We start from the raw sequence: 19356 nt of genomic DNA on the forward strand, positions 1-19356 counted from the left end.
AATTGACATATAAGATGTTATACTGCAAATTATGATTTAATATAAGTTAAAGGTTTGTTATTTCATACTTAAAAAGAAAGTATATTACAAAACTTATACATAACTGAGGAGCAATTGTATTGTGACCTATATAATTAATATATGTATTTTAATATTTTAAACAAGAAAGCATGATACTAAAAATTTAAACAAGCAGCATAGCTCCTAGGTTATATATAGCCAACCTTATAGCGACAGGCAAAATAAATGAAGTTATTGTCTTAAGTATTTACTCTGTGGTAAATGTAGGTGCTCTGTGTATCGTAGTTAGAATTTACTAATATGTGCCAATGGCTTAAAAGTTTACTTACCAGGCCATAAAATCTTATAAAAATAAAACTAAAGTGTAATTTTTTTTAATTTGGCATAGGTATTTTGTTTATTTACCAAATTGTCGATAGAGCATTTTTATTAAACTGAATGTCACATTGCGTCTATTTGGTTTTTGTGAATTTCTTACTATTAATTTTTTTTAGAATATAAGCAGCATTGAAAAATATCAATAAATTAGAGTACATTAAAAAGAAAAAATCACTTTGTCCATCTAGGCGGAAAAATGGCTTTAGCTCTGCAAAGACGAGCCAATGTAAGTTAATAATGTGAAGACAACCTACCAATATCATGAAAATCTAGAATATCTTTTATTAAATGTATACTTATAGGTCCGGCTTCCACCCGAGGTAAACAGAATACTCTACATAAGAAATTTACCATATAAAATATCCGCTGAAGAAATGTATGATATATTTGGAAAATACGGAGCTATAAGACAAATAAGAGTGTGAGTGATTTTTTGGTTGTTTTATTTTTTTAATAAGTAAGTCCTAGACCCCTAACTCTCTAACTGTTGGCTATAGTTAAAAGTTAGTTGAAAAATTAGTATTCAACTTAAAATGACATGGTTGCATACAAAGGTTTAGCCGACATATGCAGTACAACATTTGATAAATTAATAGTACTTCATTATACATAGCTTGGCATGTAAATTTTTATTACATTCTGTATTTTTAAGTGATATTTATCTATTACTACTTGAAGTTCAATAAGTGATGTTAAATCCTATTTTGAATTAAAAGTGCTAAATAAAAACGACATTGTTTCAGGGGCAACACACCAGAGACTAGAGGAACTGCATTTGTGGTATATGAAGACATTTTTGATGCCAAGAATGCTTGTGACCATTTATCAGGCTTTAATGTTTGCAATAGATACTTAGTTGTACTTTATTATAGATCTAACAAAGCTTTCAAGGGCATGGATATTGAAAAGAAACAAGAAGAGTTAGATTCATTGAAGAAAAAATATGGAATTTCTTCAGATGACCTCAGAAAATAAAATTATGACTTTAAAATTTACCAATAAATTGTAAGAATGTATTACTAACTATTAATAATTTCTTAAGTTACATTATCACCCAATTAAACCTCTTTCAACTTTATATTTTGTGAACAGAGATGTGAAGAATGTGGACATACTCTAAATAGTTTTAATTCCAAATGTTTTCCCTTTTGTATTTATAATACTTAATGTTTCCAAAATTTTTTTTTTAAATAATTTTACAGATTTTCTAATATATTTTAGTTGTTCCTAGGAGTTTAGCTAACAGATTTTATTAAATTATCTGTTTAAACACACTCCTCTTCCTTTAGTGTAGTCTCTGCAAGGCACCTTGCTACAGGTGGTGATCTACACAGGCAGGTATTTAAGTAAACCATCAACTATGGTGTTTTTATTTAAAAGATAGCAAGCTGTCTTCATTATTCTTCAACTATTAAATAATCTGAATCATTATAAAAACCTGTTCTGTTAAATTTATTCTTGTTTGTGTGATTGAGGTGTTTTTTCCCATCTTTATGATGATTATTATTTTTTGTCACTTCTGCTAGAAACAGTTTCTGCACATAATAATAATAATAATATTGATACACTTTTCACACAAATTATCTTGCCCCAAGTTAAACATATATTATAGCCTGTGTTATGGGTTACAAGATAATGACATATTTAATACAATATACTTACTTAAACATACATAAATTCATATAAACATACATAAATACATTTAAACATCCCTGACTCGGAAACAAACATCCATATTCATCATATAAATGCTTGCACCTACCGGAATTCGAACCCGGGAGCTCTAGCTTAGTAGGTAGGATCGCTAACCACTCGGCTATACAGGTCGTCACACGTCAGCACATGCTCCATATGTCCTTTTCACTACTGTATTAAATGAAAAAAAGAATGTGAGATCACTGCCAATATCGCTTCTACAGCTTTAGGATGTTTCTGATTGCAAAACATGAAATTTAATAAACCTCTTTCCTAGACTTTTTGTAATATCCCTGTCAGTACAACACAACTTTTAGGATTGACCACTTCTAATGTGTGCATTTTTTTTTGTATTGTATGTAAATCCGGTAGCAGATATCCATAAAAATGCCTCTAAGAATCTGATACCTTCTGTTCGGTTTTTATATTTAAAATATTAAAATTACAAACACCAACTTTCCTCCTTCCAAGTCAAATGTACTACCAACTCTTAGTAATAATTTTGGAAAGTATATATTGAAACAAATAGTCCAATTCAGTTTTAAGGCTTCACAGGGGATCATTCCAGTATTGATACTGGAGTCTTAAAATATTTCTTTGAAGCCTGAGAAGAGTTGCAGGATGCAATTGGGGTCTTTTGAATAAGCATTTGACTGTATTCAACATGAAAATCTGATTGGGAAATGATACCATAATGGTATTAGAGATTATCTGTCTTGATCTTTTAAAACCTATTTAAATTGAAGTATACAAAGTGTTGATGGTCAACAGTCAATGGTAATCAGTAGGTTCAATAGCGACTATAGGAGTGCCACAGGGTTCTTTCTAGGTCCCTTACATTTTATCTTATATTTTATATTAATGACCTCCCCTATCCCCTATTTGCTTAAAAACTTAAAATATAGTGTTAAAATTCGCATAAATTGATGATCTTTTTGAAAATAACTTAATTTACTCACTTCACTCAGGCCTGCAAAACTCCCTTGCTTCAGTTAGAAGTAATCAATTCTAGAGTACTTCGCTACTCCCTCCACTGACACCCATGACTTGATAACATAGAAGTACAATATACGAGTAGTTGCATATAAACACACGAAGCTCGCGAGAGAGGAGAGAATATCTTTTAAGGAGATACAACAAGATAGAAAACGAAAGCCAATCTATTGTTACTGTAACCGATCTTGAATGACAGGTCAGCACCAGTCAGCCATGCATGGAATTAGCTTAGTAATTTGAATATTAAACTAGCTAACACATATTGACAAATCAAATTTAAAACGGCTCACGCATTAACGGGCAAGCCTATGCGTGGTACAAAGCTTAACAGCGCTTACGCACTACATCCGAATCCGATCCGTATCGGTGAAAACACGGTCCGGTGTAGTCGAACTATTTCTAACTGTCGATGGAGAGAAATCGGATGACGGGTATAGTGCGTAAACTACCATAGAAATAGTTCTACGACTATTTCGGACCGTGTTATCACGGGTACGGATCGGATTGGGATCGCGGACGTAGTGCAAAACGCTCTTACTCTATTGGTTTATGTATTGTATACTAATATGAACTGAACAAACAAGAGCTCTTTGATGTTGGATCTATTACAAAAAAGGGGGTTTAATTAAAAACAATATGTGATACAAGCTTTGTTTATTATATCAGTACTGAGCTGGATTGCAGATATAGCCAGTACAATTACCATAGCGATGTTTATATAATGGAATATTGACGTTTAACTGTTACTTACAGAGCTATACTACACTTTAACGGCCGTTCCCAATATTCAGTCTATCTCCGGTTGTGGCCTACTTGAGATAAAAATCGTAACTATCGTTGACTTATCCGTACACGCCGTCTGTCAATGGAAGGACGTATAGCTTACCAGCGATAGAAGTTTATATGGAAATTGCAATTCACGCGTCCCAATATAAGGCGATAAGAATGACATATCGGGCATATTGGGACAGCTTCAGATTATTGACATCTAATTACTGACAGTAGTAGGTAGTAATTTATCTTTATTTGTAGATAGTATATTGGAAACGGCCGTAAGTGAGTTTTTTATTCTAGGTACATATCATATGGAATACAAGTTTTCATATTCTGAAAAAGCCAATAACCTAGTGAATCTAATTTATCTCCTACGTATTCTTGCATAATAAATTATTAATAAAAAAAACACTTTAACGATACAAAACAATCCTTTCCTTTTTATTCTACTCTCATCCAACATCAATAATTTGTTGATCCGGAGACAGTAAATGAGTATTTTTTTTCTTTTAATGAAGTTTATTTTTTTAAAGATACCCAAGTATAACTGGCAAAACTATTTGAAATACGAATTAGGTAATTTACTGATTAATTAAATTTAACTTCTAAAACAGGAGACTATTTCTTTAACTTTCAGCCATAACACAATTAAGCACACATAAAATTAATGATAAAATATAACAAAAGCACAACGAAACATCGTCTCTCGGAAATTGACTTAGAAACAACTCTCATAACATCTATCAACAACACTAAATAAATAAGATGGTTAAATGAAAACAAATAAATACCTATAACAAAAAAATACGGTCTCGTTATGTAAAATAGGAGATCGTAGATTCAGTCAGATTTTTTTACTGGATTGTAACAAAATTATAAAATACTATCAACTTTCCAAAAATCTTGTGTAAGTGTGTGTATCAATGTAGGAATCCATTTGGTGATTAATTTATTTAACTTTTCAAAAATGTGTTCACTAAATGTCGCGACTCGTGCCACAATTTGGCGAGTCAACATCTCCCGAGGATCTCACGTGTCGAATTGATTGAAGACGAATCTTAGCGGATTTAATTATGAATTTCCACAAAAAACAGCCTAACTTAATAATTTAATTTTTAAAATAACGATGTATAAAAAAGAAAATCTCCATGAAAAGGATTGGAGTTACTTCACATAGGTAATACCTAGTATTATAGCTATACGGAGGTGATAACCCGTTCTAAATTGCTTACAGCTTCATTAACATTAATTTACTGGAAACATAAGAAATCTTACTCATAGCAACAACTCAATTATTTCTGTTTAATATGTAATAATCTGTTATTACATTTAGCACACTGAACAGCTATAAATTGAAATTTCCGTTTTAAATCAATTGGCCACAATGAATTTATATACGAAAGGATTCTGTAAGTTTTACACACTAGTAGTAGTAATGTGACAACAATGTTACATTCCAGGGCTAGCAGTGAGGGTATACAAAGTGTCAGGGCAAATCCCTCCCCCCCCCCCCCGTACTACTACTAGAGTGTATAAAAAAAACTTAAAAAATCCTTTCGTATATAAATTCAATGTGGCCAAATTGATTTCCACATACAATTATCATGTTGCCAAATCACCTTTGAACCCACTTGCGTGTTTACTTGATTGATAGGTACTTGCTGCGGTTTAACCTAAATGTATTATTTTGATTTAAGGTTGGTAAAAATATATATCTATAAATATCGTTTGCATGGCTTGAATATGTTGCAATCTCTGATAAGCCAACTAATTAACCCTTCACAAAAAGTAGGAGAGTCGACACGTCTCTTAGACTATATAAGAAAAGGTGCTGCGCCAAGATAACTAAATACTTATTACGAGCCATTAACTACCTTGACATCCACATAATATAGTGTTGCTAAAAATGCAAGGTAGCTTTAGAGTTTAGACACTTACAAACTGCTGTTGTAACAAACACGGATCATATGTCCACATACGAATCAACCACTTAGATAAATAAATATAAATTGGCGTGAAAGTGGACACTGACCCGAAATAATGCGGCCATGATAAGGATTCCCACAATATTGATAGATTACAGATCGATATAAATTTCGACTTCAAACAGAACGGGACTTACAACAAATCCAAAAAGACAAAGTCAAATAATTGTTTTATAAAGTCTGCTCCACTTCACGGGCGAATCTCGCGAGAAAGCGAGACAATCACGAGAAAGCGAATGTGGAATCGATTCCCATAATATTCGCAGGTTGTCGCGTAGTTATCCGATTTTTGGCGCCAAATAAAAGAGCTAAGAACAGACGAGACTTTGCATTGACTCCACAGGCACATGTATCTCAGTCTTTATAACAGTATTTGTTACTGAACATCAATATGAGCCGGATTAGACCGAACTAGATTCTACATTCCTAATATATTTTAGTATAATTTTAAAAGATTATAAAAATAAACTAAAGATCCACAACGAGTGGAAACGTATTTACAACACATCGTGTTTACATTTATAAATGTAAAATAAAGCATTGGTACAACAAATTAGTATTATTTTATTTAGAGGCAATGAGGCCACCAGGCTTAAACAAAATACTGTTTCAATCAATTTGCCATTGTAAAAAAAAGTTTTAAACAAATTTCGTAACCTTCAATGGAATAGTAGCAATTAGTATGTAATTGTGTCGACTACTACGTTCTGGCTGAATTTGATATTAAAAAAAATTCAAACCTTGCTCTTTAAAAAAAACAGTTTTGCAGATGCAAATTGTAATATTTTTATAACACATTGAACGTCAAAATCTATCACCCATTCAAGAATATATGCTCAGACCTGGGCGGAAAAACAGGCGCAAGAAACTGGCAATAAAAAAAGGAAAATTAAATAGCCTAAGGGCGGTCGCTCCATTCCTAATCTGTGGTTTCATTAAGAGTCCTTTATGTTGTAGTAAACTTTACCAACATTTTATATCTATTGTTAAATTATTTAGGATCTCATATTAAAAAAAATGGATGATCATAGTAGAGATGATGTTTGATAACGACTATGAACATTTTTTTAGAAACGTTGTTGTGGTCATTACTTTAATAGAATAGAATCACTACCTAGATACACATTACTCACACACACACTCACACAGGTCGATTTAATCTAATATATAAAATTCATATATAAAAGTTAATTAATATATAAAAGTGTTAAACATTGAACTCCTCCGAAACGGCTTGACCGATTCTCATGAAATTTTGAGTGGATATTGGGTAGGTCTGAGAATCAGACATCTATTTTTCATCCCCCTAAATGTTAAGGGTGGTCCACACGATTTTTTTTTTTTAATTTTTTTGACATTTTTTATGTCAGCATTAAAAAATATATACAACTTTAAATTTCCACCCATCTACGATCAACAGTAAATTTTGTATCGCGATTTTAATATCGGCAATACAACGTTTGCTGGGTCAGCTAGTATTTCTATAGTAATCTTGTGTTTGTGTGCGTGGGTCAATTCGGGCACTGGAATATTATGTTAAAGTACTATTCTAATACCGTATTGTGTTACAATATATTTGCTGCCTTTTAGTATCAAATCGATTAAAGTCGTGTTTAAGGCGTGAATAATTAACAGACAACACATCATTCAAGTTAATCTTAAATCATATACAGTCCAGTCTTATAAATCATACAATATACACAGAAAGTATTAATGCATACATAATTATTATTATTATGTACTTATAATGACTATATGAGATTATATTTAAGATATTATTAAATGTACGACACCTTCCCACGTGGATATGGTAGTGGGCGGGGACTCCAACATACCGGGACGTTGATTTCAATGTTTATCCAAATCCTCTTTTAGGACAGGACAAACGCTTTCAACTGACCGGCCGTTATAATTATGAACATTGGTATGTTGTTATAAAAGTTCCATTAACACCGAAACTAGAAATAAATAAATACTGTCAACGCATGACTTACATGAAAAATAGTAAAAAAATAATAAATTTTATGATTTTACAGAAAGTATTTGTTTAAGTTTAGTTTTATTGCAACAAATATTCAGTATTTTACAAATTGTGAGGTACAAAAATAATTACTTTGCTCATTAATAAATCAGTTGTGATTTGTGGATATAATTCAACAAAATGGCCGCGCAAAGCGAATAAAAATAATGCTTAGTCATCAGTATGGTGTGACATAATGTCATACAAACATTGACAAATCACTTGATCAGTTGAACGATCCAGAATATTCTGAGCAAATTATTTAAAACAATCAACAAATCTTCTCTTCAATGACGTAAGAGAAAACCGTTAGGTTTTTCGTTCCATTATTCAGTTGTTCTTTAAGATGTGGAATAGAGTCTAGCCCTGCCCTCATCCACCAGCTGTTTGTTCAAATAGACGTCTTCGGAAGTGGAAGTGTCGATGAGGTCCAAGGTGAGCATCGGTTCTTTCGGGTTCAGCGGATTTTTGCCCACATCCTTGCAAACTCCAACAAACTCATGGTCGACACAGATCTCTTGGAATCTTAGGCAGTCTTCTACTGACCAGTCTTGGTGAATTGGATAAACATCTGAAAGTTAAAAAATTACTTTCATCTATATTATTACGAATAACGATTGAGAAAGGAATGCTGAAATGCTTTGGACACGTGGAGCAAATGAGTGAAGAAATCAAATATATATAAGGCAAGTGTGTGTGGACATAGTGCCAAAATTATCAGGATTTTATTCAAAATACTAATTTAAATCGTTTAATGTACCCCAAAATAGGCAAATCCATTGAAAAATTTATGCCTGAGACGAAGAAGAAACTCAGCCAGCTTCTATTTTAAATTTGGCTGTAAAAATAAAATTTTGGCGGTCGCTCCATTCCCAATCTGTGGTATCATTAAGAAAGTAATTTGTGTCTAAGTCACCTTTACCATAAAACCTCTTATAATTTTTTCTTAATTTCGAAACACATTAGTGTTCAACATTATTTGGGATTATGTTGTGAAAACACAACGCCCAGCAAAAGACTAACTCGACTTAACCGAGTAGAAAGCATAGCAAGTTTATGTTTGTCCCTGGTGTTCATATAATGGTTATTCTAGAAAATTCGCGTATGAGCCGGGTACATACATAATATTATGAAGAATATATTATTAAATTATGTTTTGCAGATCTTTTTATTTACTTGTATGCTTTTTTAAGTTCAGAACAAAATTTAAATGAAAAATAGATGAAAAAAGTTTAACACTTTTTACATACATGACAAACCTACATGTAGGTTAAATGGATATTGTCGTTCAAATTATTGATTTTTACGTACAACTTCTTAAGCGGAATTTAGACCTAGAAATCACATTGTGATATGGTTTTTAGTAATCTTCGACATTTATACATTTAAATCTTTTTATTTAAGTATTAAGAATATTAATAACAAAATTAGTATTTAACTATAATATTATGAATTATTAAATAAGTAGGTAAATACAAATATTCATTATATTATTTTCACAATAATAAGTAATAAATATATTATAACATATGCAATGGTAGTTAAAACAAACTCCATGGGAATTGTTTAAACCTAAATAGCTTTTAATCCCGACCACCTAGCAACCGAAACTCATTTTGAGCTTTTCTCATAAAAGACTTTTCCAACGATATACAAATACCGGGGTATATGTAAAACACCATATAATTTTTTTTATGAAAATAAGGGACGATATGAGCATGACATTCAGCTGATGGTTATTCATTCGATCTGCCCATTACGATGTAGTGCCGTCCAGGATTCTTGAAAAACCCAAAAATTCTGAGCGGCACTACAATTCCGCTCGTCACTTTGAAACATAAAATGTTAAGTCTCATTTGCCTAATAATTTCACTAGCTACAGCTAGCCCTTCAGACCGAAACACAATAATGCTTACACATTACTGCTTCACAGCACAAATAGGCGCCGTTGTGGTACCCATAATCTAGCCGGCATCCAGTGCAAAGAAGCGTCCCATTCCCACAATTCATCAATTTTCGCCATCTTTCTTACAAATAACTTTAATTAAACATCTTCAATCGAATTATGTTATGTTGGTCAGCTAAGATTTGACCCCGCTGACCTGTATAAATACCACTGGACAGGCTGTTCCATATGTTTCACATCAAATTTTTTTGTGCCTATTTCTAATAGGCAGGCGCCACTCGCGAGCGTCCAGAGAACTAATTTTGACGTATAATACAAATGGCTGCGAAGGAACGTACAATGCTCCGAAGTATTTTTGCATTTTGAAATAATTTCGTTTGTTTTCCGTGTTATTTATACTTCAAGTTATAAATACAAAAAAACAAAATGTCCTCTCACAGAATACGATTTTCAAGAAGCTAGAAAAAGATGTCATACTCTAGTAAATAGTTGTTACGTTAATTATAAAAAAAGTATAGAAGATTTAATTTGTAAAAATAACATGAAAGTACTGTGGTCATTTTTAAAATCTAAAAGAAAAAGTCAGGGAACGGTTCCAAACGTAATGACATTTAAAGGCACACAAGTATCGTCTCCCTCATCAATCTGTAATGCTTTTGCTGAACACTTTTCCACAGTTTATACACAACCAGATCATACGGACATTAGAATCAAGCCTAATATATTTTCTACCACAGATAATAGCGCAGTTGCCGATTCAGCAAACAAATCTCTTTTCAAAATTTCATTAGACCAAAATTCAATAGAAAAAGCCTTGAAAAAACTAGACGATAGAAAAGGAGCTGGTCCTGATAAAATACCGGCTAATTTCATTAAAAACTACGCTACATCTGTGTCCTATCCGCTATATCTTATATATAATCGATCTCTGGCCACTGGGATATTTCCTGAAAAATGGAAGTCCGCTAATGTTGTGCCAATTCCGAAAAGCGGACAAGCGGATGATATAATGAACTACAGGCCAATTTCTATATTGTTCATTTTTGGTAAGGTTTTCGAATCTTTGATATGTCCTTATCTTGCTTTTCATTTGAAATCTATTTTAGTCCCTCAACAGCATGGTTTCTAAATTCTATAAAATCTTCAAATGTCTCCCGTAACAAATTTAACTGAATTTACAACTAGAGTAATCGATAATATAGACAAGGGACACCAAGTGGATGCTATATATATGGATGTTTGTAAAGCTTTCGATCGGGTCAACCACTCAATGTTAATAAGTAAACTACATAACGCTGGCATTCAAGGAACTTTACTGTCCTGGCTCTCGTCGTTTTTGTCGTAGAGACAACTACAAGTTGTGGTTTGCGGGTATCAATCAGATCCATTCATGGCTGCACCTGGAGTCCCTCAGGGATCCCATCTAGGCCCTACATTATTTTTAGTATTTATTAACGACTTGTGTAACCATATAAAATCTTCAAATTTTTCGTTATTTGCTGACGACTTAAAGATTTTTAAAGCTATCCAAAATCCGTTAGACTCGATTTCCCTTCAAAATGACTTAAACAGTATTTCCCAATGGTCTATTAAAAATAAATTGCCCCTTAATGTAAAAAAATGTCAGCATATAAAATTTACAAAGAAACGAATTCCGCTCAATACTTCATATTCTTTAAATCATCTTTTGTTAGATGAAATGGATGAAATCAGAGACCTTGGAATTATTTTAGACAAGAAATCATCTTTCAATACACACATAGATGTGACAATCAATAAATGTTACAAATTATTAGGCTTTGTTTGGCGGAATTGCAAAACGTTTAAATCATGTTTAGCTCTTTAAATGGTTTATTTTGCTCTAATTCGTAGTTTATAAGAATACGGCTCCACCGTTTGGAATCCAGAATGGATTCCAAACGGTGGAGCCGTAAGGAGCCGTATAAGGATCCTATCAAAATAATCGAAAGAATCCAGAAACGCTTTCTTTTTTTGTTGTCAGTACATGAAAAAAAAAACAGTTCGAGTTAACCTCTTATAATGATAGATTGCATTTCTTTAATATAACGTCACTAGAAAATCGTCGCTGGGTGAGTGATCAAATGTCTCTATACAAAATTTTAAATCACAAATTAGACTGTCCCAATATCCTAGCCAAAATTAAATTTTCAGTGCCACGCGAAAGTGCACGTTTCACAAATTTCAAACATTTTATTGGAAATGTATATAGAACTGAACTCGGTGCTAATAGTGTTTTAGAAAGGATCTGCCGGGAGCACAATAACCTTATCAAAACTACTCGTGTTGACATCCACTCCTCCTCCCCTCAGCATTACAAAAAATATTGCAGCAATTTATCAGTGCAGAAACCACATAACTTATGCTTTGTTGTGATTTATATCCAAAATTTAATTTTTAGTTTTTTTTTTATCACTTGTTACTTCTACATTATAATAGTACAATACAATATTTTTTCATTGTCAAACTTGCAACCCCGCACTTGTGCAACTCAAAAATGCATGATGTTGATGCCTGTAATTGGATTTACACCATAATTTAAACTTATTTTGTTATTTTTATAAGCTAGTAATAGTGTATAATCTGTTGGTGAATCTAAATAAATAAGTTATAAAGAACACATTTTTTTTGTTAATAGTTTCCCACCATCTATGGATGTTTGCTGGGGTTGTCATCACTAGTTTAAAAACCGCAGACATACATGGCCAAAGTACTTTGACAGCCGCCAGTCCAGTGGTATACAGGATGTTTTATTGATAATTGGTATTGCTTTCTAATAAATCGAGGGCATGACTCTTCACGACTTTTCTCTAATACGCGTAGTTTCCGACATGGCCGTCACCGCCCTTCTCAAAACACCATCCTGTATAGTAGAGGTCAGTATGTGACCCGCTGTAAGTGAGTGTGTTACCATAGAGGCGGGCCTTGATGGCTTGCGGCGGCAGCGAGCGCGCCAGCGACACGGCGCCGGGCACGGGCCGCAGCGCCCGCGAGCTGAGCACGGCCAGGTCAGATGTGACCCGCTGTAAGTGAGTGTGTTACCATAGAGGCGGGCCTTGATGGCTTGCGGCGGCAGCGAGCGCGCCAGCGACACGGCGCCGGGCACGGGCCGCAGCGCCCGCGAGCTGAGCACGGCCAGGTCAGATGTGACCCGCTGTAAGTGAGTGTGTTACCATAGAGGCGGGCCTTGATGGCTTGCGGCGGCAGCGAGCGCGCCAGCGACACGGCGCCGGGCACGGGCCGCAGCGCCCGCGAGCTGAGCACGGCCAGGTCAGATGTGACCCGCTGTAAGTGAGTGTGTTACCATAGAGGCGGGCCTTGATGGCTTGCGGCGGCAGCGAGCGCGCCAGCGACACGGCGCCGGGCACGGGCCGCAGCGCCCGCGAGCTGAGCACGGCCAGGTCAGATGTGACCCGCTGTAAGTGAGTGTGTTACCATAGAGGCGGGCCTTGATGGCTTGCGGCGGCAGCGAGCGCGCCAGCGACACGGCGCCGGGCACGGGCCGCAGCGCCCGCGAGCTGAGCACGGCCAGGTCAGATGTGACCCGCTGTAAGTGAGTGTGTTACCATAGAGGCGGGCCTTGATGGCTTGCGGCGGCAGCGAGCGCGCCAGCGACACGGCGCCGGGCACGGGCCGCAGCGCCCGCGAGCTGAGCACGGCCAGGTCAGATGTGACCCGCTGTAAGTGAGTGTGTTACCATAGAGGCGGGCCTTGATGGCTTGCGGCGGCAGCGAGCGCGCCAGCGACACGGCGCCGGGCACGGGCCGCAGCGCCCGCGAGCTGAGCACGGCCAGGTCAGATGTGACCCGCTGTAAGTGAGTGTGTTACCATAGAGGCGGGCCTTGATGGCTTGCGGCGGCAGCGAGCGCGCCAGCGACACGGCGCCGGGCACGGGCCGCAGCGCCCGCGAGCTGAGCACGGCCAGGTCAGATGTGACCCGCTGTAAGTGAGTGTGTTACCATAGAGGCGGGCCTTGATGGCTTGCGGCGGCAGCGAGCGCGCCAGCGACACGGCGCCGGGCACGGGCCGCAGCGCCCGCGAGCTGAGCACGGCCAGGTCAGATGTGACCCGCTGTAAGTGAGTGTGTTACCATAGAGGCGGGCCTTGATGGCTTGCGGCGGCAGCGAGCGCGCCAGCGACACGGCGCCGGGCACGGGCCGCAGCGCCCGCGAGCTGAGCACGGCCAGGTCAGATGTGACCCGCTGTAAGTGAGTGTGTTACCATAGAGGCGGGCCTTGATGGCTTGCGGCGGCAGCGAGCGCGCCAGCGACACGGCGCCGGGCACGGGCCGCAGCGCCCGCGAGCTGAGCACGGCCAGGTCAGATGTGACCCGCTGTAAGTGAGTGTGTTACCATAGAGGCGGGCCTTGATGGCTTGCGGCGGCAGCGAGCGCGCCAGCGACACGGCGCCGGGCACGGGCCGCAGCGCCCGCGAGCTGAGCACGGCCAGGTCGCCGAAGTCGCAGAAGTACACGGACACCATGCCCGCCGACACACACGCCGCCACTGTCACCCTGCACACGACACAGAACCGGTTTAAAAAACTTTATTTCTCATTAACAGTCGTTCTCAATATTCAATCTATCTCTTACTTGAGATAAAAATCGTATACATCGTTGACTTTTCTGTGCCAAGAAACTTATCGACGGTAACTCACCTTAACCGTCCACGCTGTCTGTCAATAGAACGACGTATAGCTTACCATCGATAGAAGTTTGTATTAATAAGCTATAAGCTAATTACTGACAGTAGAAGGTTGTTAAGTATTGTAAACTTCACTGCGTGAACTACACAGTGAGTTACTATGAGTGTGAAACTAGATGGCGCTGTATTATTAAGATGGTATTTTCTAAACACACTTTAAATATTTTTAGCCGTTACATAGGTTAGTTGTATTTTTTGGAATAAATTTCGTCGCTCAGTGAACAGTTGTTTCCATGTGTGAGTGCATTAATTGGGAAGTGTACAAGGTAGTAATCTCTATCTGTAGATAGTGTATTGGGAAATAAGACGGTCGCTACTTACATGAGAACATACAATCAGAGAATGAAAGGCCAATTTGCTCATTGCTGCATTCGCTGGTTTAAAGGCGGTGGTACAAGATATGGTTTATTGTTATTATATTAATATGATGCTTTTATTCATTGGTTTGTATATGATAAAGCAGCCTTTTTCGTAAGATTTTGAGCGAAATCGCTTCTCTAACAGTTTTCGGAAGCTTATTGTATAGCTGTGCTCCTGCAAATGTTATATTATTTTTACCATAGTTAGACATAGTTCCAGAAAAACGTTCCAAACCACAATCATGTCGAAATTGAGTTAAGAACACAAAACTGGTCACGTGATTCATATTAACGAACTGACAAAAATGGCAGTCCTACTGTCACTCATAAAATGACATCATGATTTAGTAGCCCAGCCCACATGTATGGATTACACTAACATTTAATAAACTTTAAACACGAATTCTTAAAATGTGATGTTTGTGGCTTGGAACGTTTTTCAGGAACTACGTCCAGTTCGTTTTAATACTAGGTAATACAAGGTGACTGGCGCGACGTAATACATATTTGTTGGTTTTGTTTTTTGTTGCGAATGTTTTAATTGAGTGAATGAGTTATCTTATATATAAGTATGCATGTGTAGTAGTTGTAAAGTTGAGTAATGTTCAATAGTTTTGTTTCTTTGTAAATAGTTTCTGAAGTGTTCGCTGTCACTGTTTCTGTTCAACCTCTGTAATGCCTCGTCCATGTATGAATTAAGTTCGAATTCAAATATTTTTATTCAAAATAGGATACAAATACACTTCTTGAACGTCTAAAACTTCCACCCATTCAAAATAGACTGCCTCAGGACTGGGTAGAACGGGCGTAAGAATTAGCGGGTTGTTTTTTTTTTATAAAAAATATGAATTACAATGTAATATGCTGCAATAAACATTTATATTTAAAGAGCCTGAGGGTGTTCGCTTCATTCCCAGTCTGTGGTATCATTATGAAAATCGTTTATGCTACAGTAACCTTCCCCACACAAACGTTCTTTAACAATTCTTTTAAATTTCGTAACAAATTTGTTTTGAACATTTTCTGGGCTCATATTGTAGAAGCATACACATCGCTCAATAAAAGACTAACCGAGTAAAAGGCATAACAACTTTATGTGTGTTCCTTTTTCCGTTCCATACTGTGTGATGAATAAACACAATGTAAAGTTACTAGAAAATTTAAAACTTTAGGACTTTTTCAATACAAAATTACATGACAGGGAGAAGTAATTTTAGCTACACCCATGCTTTAAATCCTCTATTAAAGATTCTAAAACAGTTCGCTTATTGACAATGTTAAAAAACCTAATGTCCTAATAACCATTACCTCATCCAAACGAGTGTTGTAATAAAATTATATAATAAAATAATACAGACACTCCTTTGGATGATATTATGGTTACTAGGACTGGCTTTTTTAATGTTAGCAGTAAGCTAACTGTTTCAGAACCTTTTATAGAGGATTCATATTATTGGTGTAGATAAAGTCTTGTATGCAACTGTTGATAATTAGGTATTAAAACACTCATGTAATACTAAACCCACATTCGTGTCTTAATACCCCTTATTAAACAACAGTTGCATAAATAACTATTAAAACAGGAGTAGTAACTGTCCACCGCGTTTCCAGAGCTAGTTTGTAACTGAACCTTACCTGTACCAAGAGTCGTCTCTATCGTAATAAGCAGTGTACAGTTCTCCGCTGGCCGGGTTGGCAGGAGCGTCGCTTTCAGGTAATTTGGGACATTCTTCTTGTAACGATGACATCATCAATTGTAATGTATTTTTAGTGTTGATTGGCTGCACCTGTAAGTAACATATTATTTTGGCGTGAGTATCAATACCATCATCATTAGTACAGGGAAGGAAATTCTTTAAGAAACACACTATGGATTAGGGCAATGGCTATTTCTATAATATAATCTATACTAATATTATAAAAGAGGATTTTTTAACTTATACTTATTTAGGCGCGTTAGGAAAAAAATAGGAGAGTGAAAATTTTAAAATGCGCACGCATCACTGTAACACAAAACTGACGTTTGCATCATTCGTTATTTATTTTTTTCGGTTTCTTCGTCCATTATTCAGCGGCCCGATTCACGTAATTTTACATGAGCGATATCGCAGCGACATCTGTCGTTCACCTACGTATTCACACGATTTAAATCGCACGTTCGAGAAACGATCCTATCCAAAAATCGCTAAAGCGTATTCACGTTAGCTAGACGGACTTCAATCGTTGTGTCAGTGGTATTCTGCTATCTTTTTACAATCGGTTACCAACGATTTAATGTCAAATCGAACGTCTGAGAAGTCGCTGAACTGAAGTTTTATTTGCAGTTGTTGGCTGTTGAAAGTTTTTTAATAAACATGAATATCAGCTTGTCTTGGCATGTTTGGATCTTTCTGAAAGGGAAGACCGGCGAAGAGAACGTCTTTTTGTTTTAATTTTCAATAATGCCATTAGAATGCGCTAGATGTTCAGTAACTATCCCTGTTACACATAAACGTTTAAAGTGCACAAAATGTACTAAGGTATACCATAATGATGGCGTTGGTTATAGCGGTGAAAACAAACCGAGAACGCAGTGGGTTTGCCCAAGCTGTACACCAATATCGAAAACGGCCACAACATCTTTAGAGGCGACATATTCTACCAAAGATATTCCATTAGATCTTTTAAACAAAATTGAAGATAAGGTTATAAGTTCCATCAGAAACGAATTGCCAGCCATAATTCGAGATATATTTGCTTCTGAACTGAATCCGATTAAAGAACAACTTCAAACTCTGAATGAATCCACATTATTACTGAATAATAAATACGAAGAACTCGTAGAAGTCGTAAATACTAAAAGTAAAGAGATTGCTTTTCTTCATACCGAAAATAAGGAGCTTAAAGACACAGTACTTGACTTGCAAAACAGACTCTCTACAGTGGAATAATTTGCTCGACAAAGTAACGTTGAGATAGTAGGTGTTCCTGAACACAGAAACGAAAATACCAATAAAATTATTGATAAAATTTGCAGCGTTACTGGATTTAATCTGTCGTCCCCAAAATAAATACTATTTGCCACTAGAGTCGCTAAGAGCAATCGGGAGTCAAAAAAAGCTAGGAATCTAGTGTGTCAATTTCCAAACAAATTTGTTCGAGATAATTTCCTGGCAGCGGTTATAAATTAGCGGTAATAAAACGCACAAGTAAAAAAATCTTTCTTCTTCTCTTTTGGGTATATCAGGCCCTGTAACGCCTGTATATGTGAATGAACACTTGACTCGTGCTAACAAAATCTTGCACGCTGAAACAAGAAAGCGCGCTAAAAGTAACGGGTTTAAGTTTATTTGGGTGCGAAACGGCAAAATTTTTATTCGACGGGAGGAGTCTAGTCCAGCGAAGAATATTTTGAGTATTGAACACCTTGAACAATTAATTAAGTAGCTATTTTTAATTTGAGCAGTTTGTTATTTCTCCATTATTTTCGTTTATAGTTCTCATAAAACTTTTTTATGTATAAAAACCGAAACTTAAGCCGTAAATATAGTATAAGTGATACCTGTGATGTTTACTACCAAAATATTAGGGGTCTAAGAACGAAGCTTCAAGAAGTGCACAAAAATGTTTTAACAAATAATTTTATGATTATAATCTTGACCGAAACTTGGCTAAACAATAACATCTTTGAAAGCGAAATATTTGATAGTCGATATGTAATTTACAGAAGAGATAGGCAATTGAATTCATTTTATAGTAACAAGGATGGAGGAGGAGTTTTGATTGCCGTTCATAAATCTATTAAATCATATAGAAAGTCAATTTGAAAGTATTGCTGAAGATCTGTGGGTGAGATTAGAAATTCGATCTAACACTCATTTAATACAAAAATTCAATCTCTGCGCTGTCTATATTCCACCTCCAATCAATAGCACAGTCCTTGAATCATTTTTTACACATTCTTTTTTAGCTCTTTGTAACACTAGACAGTACAATAATGTAACAAATTCCAACAATAAGATATTAGATTTAGTACTCTCTGATATTGAGACTGTGGCAGTCAATAGAACTTTAGATCCAATCTCTATAGTAGATAGTCACCATCCACCATTAATCATATCATTAAATCTGCTGCCTACCAGATATTTAAATGTAAATAAATCTGATTATAAGCAATCATTTAGTTTTCATAAAGGGAATTATGAAAGTATAAAACAAGAACTGTCATCTACAAACTGGTCATATATATTTGTCGACGGTATGGACGTTGATAAAATGGTTTTAGAATTCTACTCTGTGCTAAACAAACTTATCAAAAAGCATATATAAAGCGTAAACGAAATTCGAAACACCCTCCTTGGTTTACAAATTCTCTTATTAGGTTACTAAATGAAAAAGAAAAATTTCGTAGACGATACAAGAATTATAAAAATGAAATGGATAAAATACAATATAATTTATTAAAAGACAGAACTCAAGTTATCTTAAATAAGGCCTATGATAAATACATAATGAAAATTCA

General features: G+C 36.1%; 2 protein-coding genes across 2 annotated transcripts in view; one reads left to right on the plus strand and one right to left on the minus strand.

The window, feature by feature from the left end:
- Positions 1-407: 407 nt before the first annotated feature.
- Positions 408-1415, plus strand: LOC126966452 (splicing factor 3B subunit 6). The gene is made up of 3 exons (XM_050810494.1): positions 408-625; positions 702-820; positions 1143-1415. The coding sequence occupies exons 1-3, from the start codon at positions 596-598 to the stop codon at positions 1372-1374; spliced, it is 381 nt and encodes a 126-aa protein (XP_050666451.1). The 5' UTR covers positions 408-595; the 3' UTR covers positions 1375-1415.
- A 2312-nt stretch (positions 1416-3727) lies between these two features.
- Positions 3728-19356, minus strand: part of LOC126966444 (tudor domain-containing protein 7) — a 55362-nt gene continuing 39733 nt past the window's right edge. The window contains exons 18-20 of the mRNA XM_050810483.1: positions 16491-16642; positions 14146-14306; positions 3728-8440 (exon numbers count right to left, since the gene is read on the minus strand). Coding sequence (XP_050666440.1) covers positions 8211-8440; positions 14146-14306; positions 16491-16642 — 543 coding nt within the window. The 3' untranslated portion in view covers positions 3728-8210. The remainder of the gene's footprint in view (positions 8441-14145; positions 14307-16490; positions 16643-19356) is intronic.

This window comes from Leptidea sinapis, chromosome 10, assembly GCF_905404315.1.
Source record: "Leptidea sinapis chromosome 10, ilLepSina1.1, whole genome shotgun sequence".
Lineage (NCBI taxonomy): Eukaryota > Metazoa > Arthropoda > Insecta > Lepidoptera > Pieridae > Leptidea > Leptidea sinapis.

Excerpts from the sequence above, each read along its gene's own strand:
- LOC126966452 (XM_050810494.1), top strand. The coding sequence starts at position 596 with ATGGCTTTAGCTCTGCAAAGACGAGCCAAT. Across the intron at positions 626-701 it reads CTCTGCAAAGACGAGCCAAT|GTCCGGCTTCCACCCGAGGT; the intron begins GTAAGTTAATAA and ends GTATACTTATAG. Across the intron at positions 821-1,142 it reads GCTATAAGACAAATAAGAGT|GGGCAACACACCAGAGACTA; the intron begins GTGAGTGATTTT and ends ACATTGTTTCAG.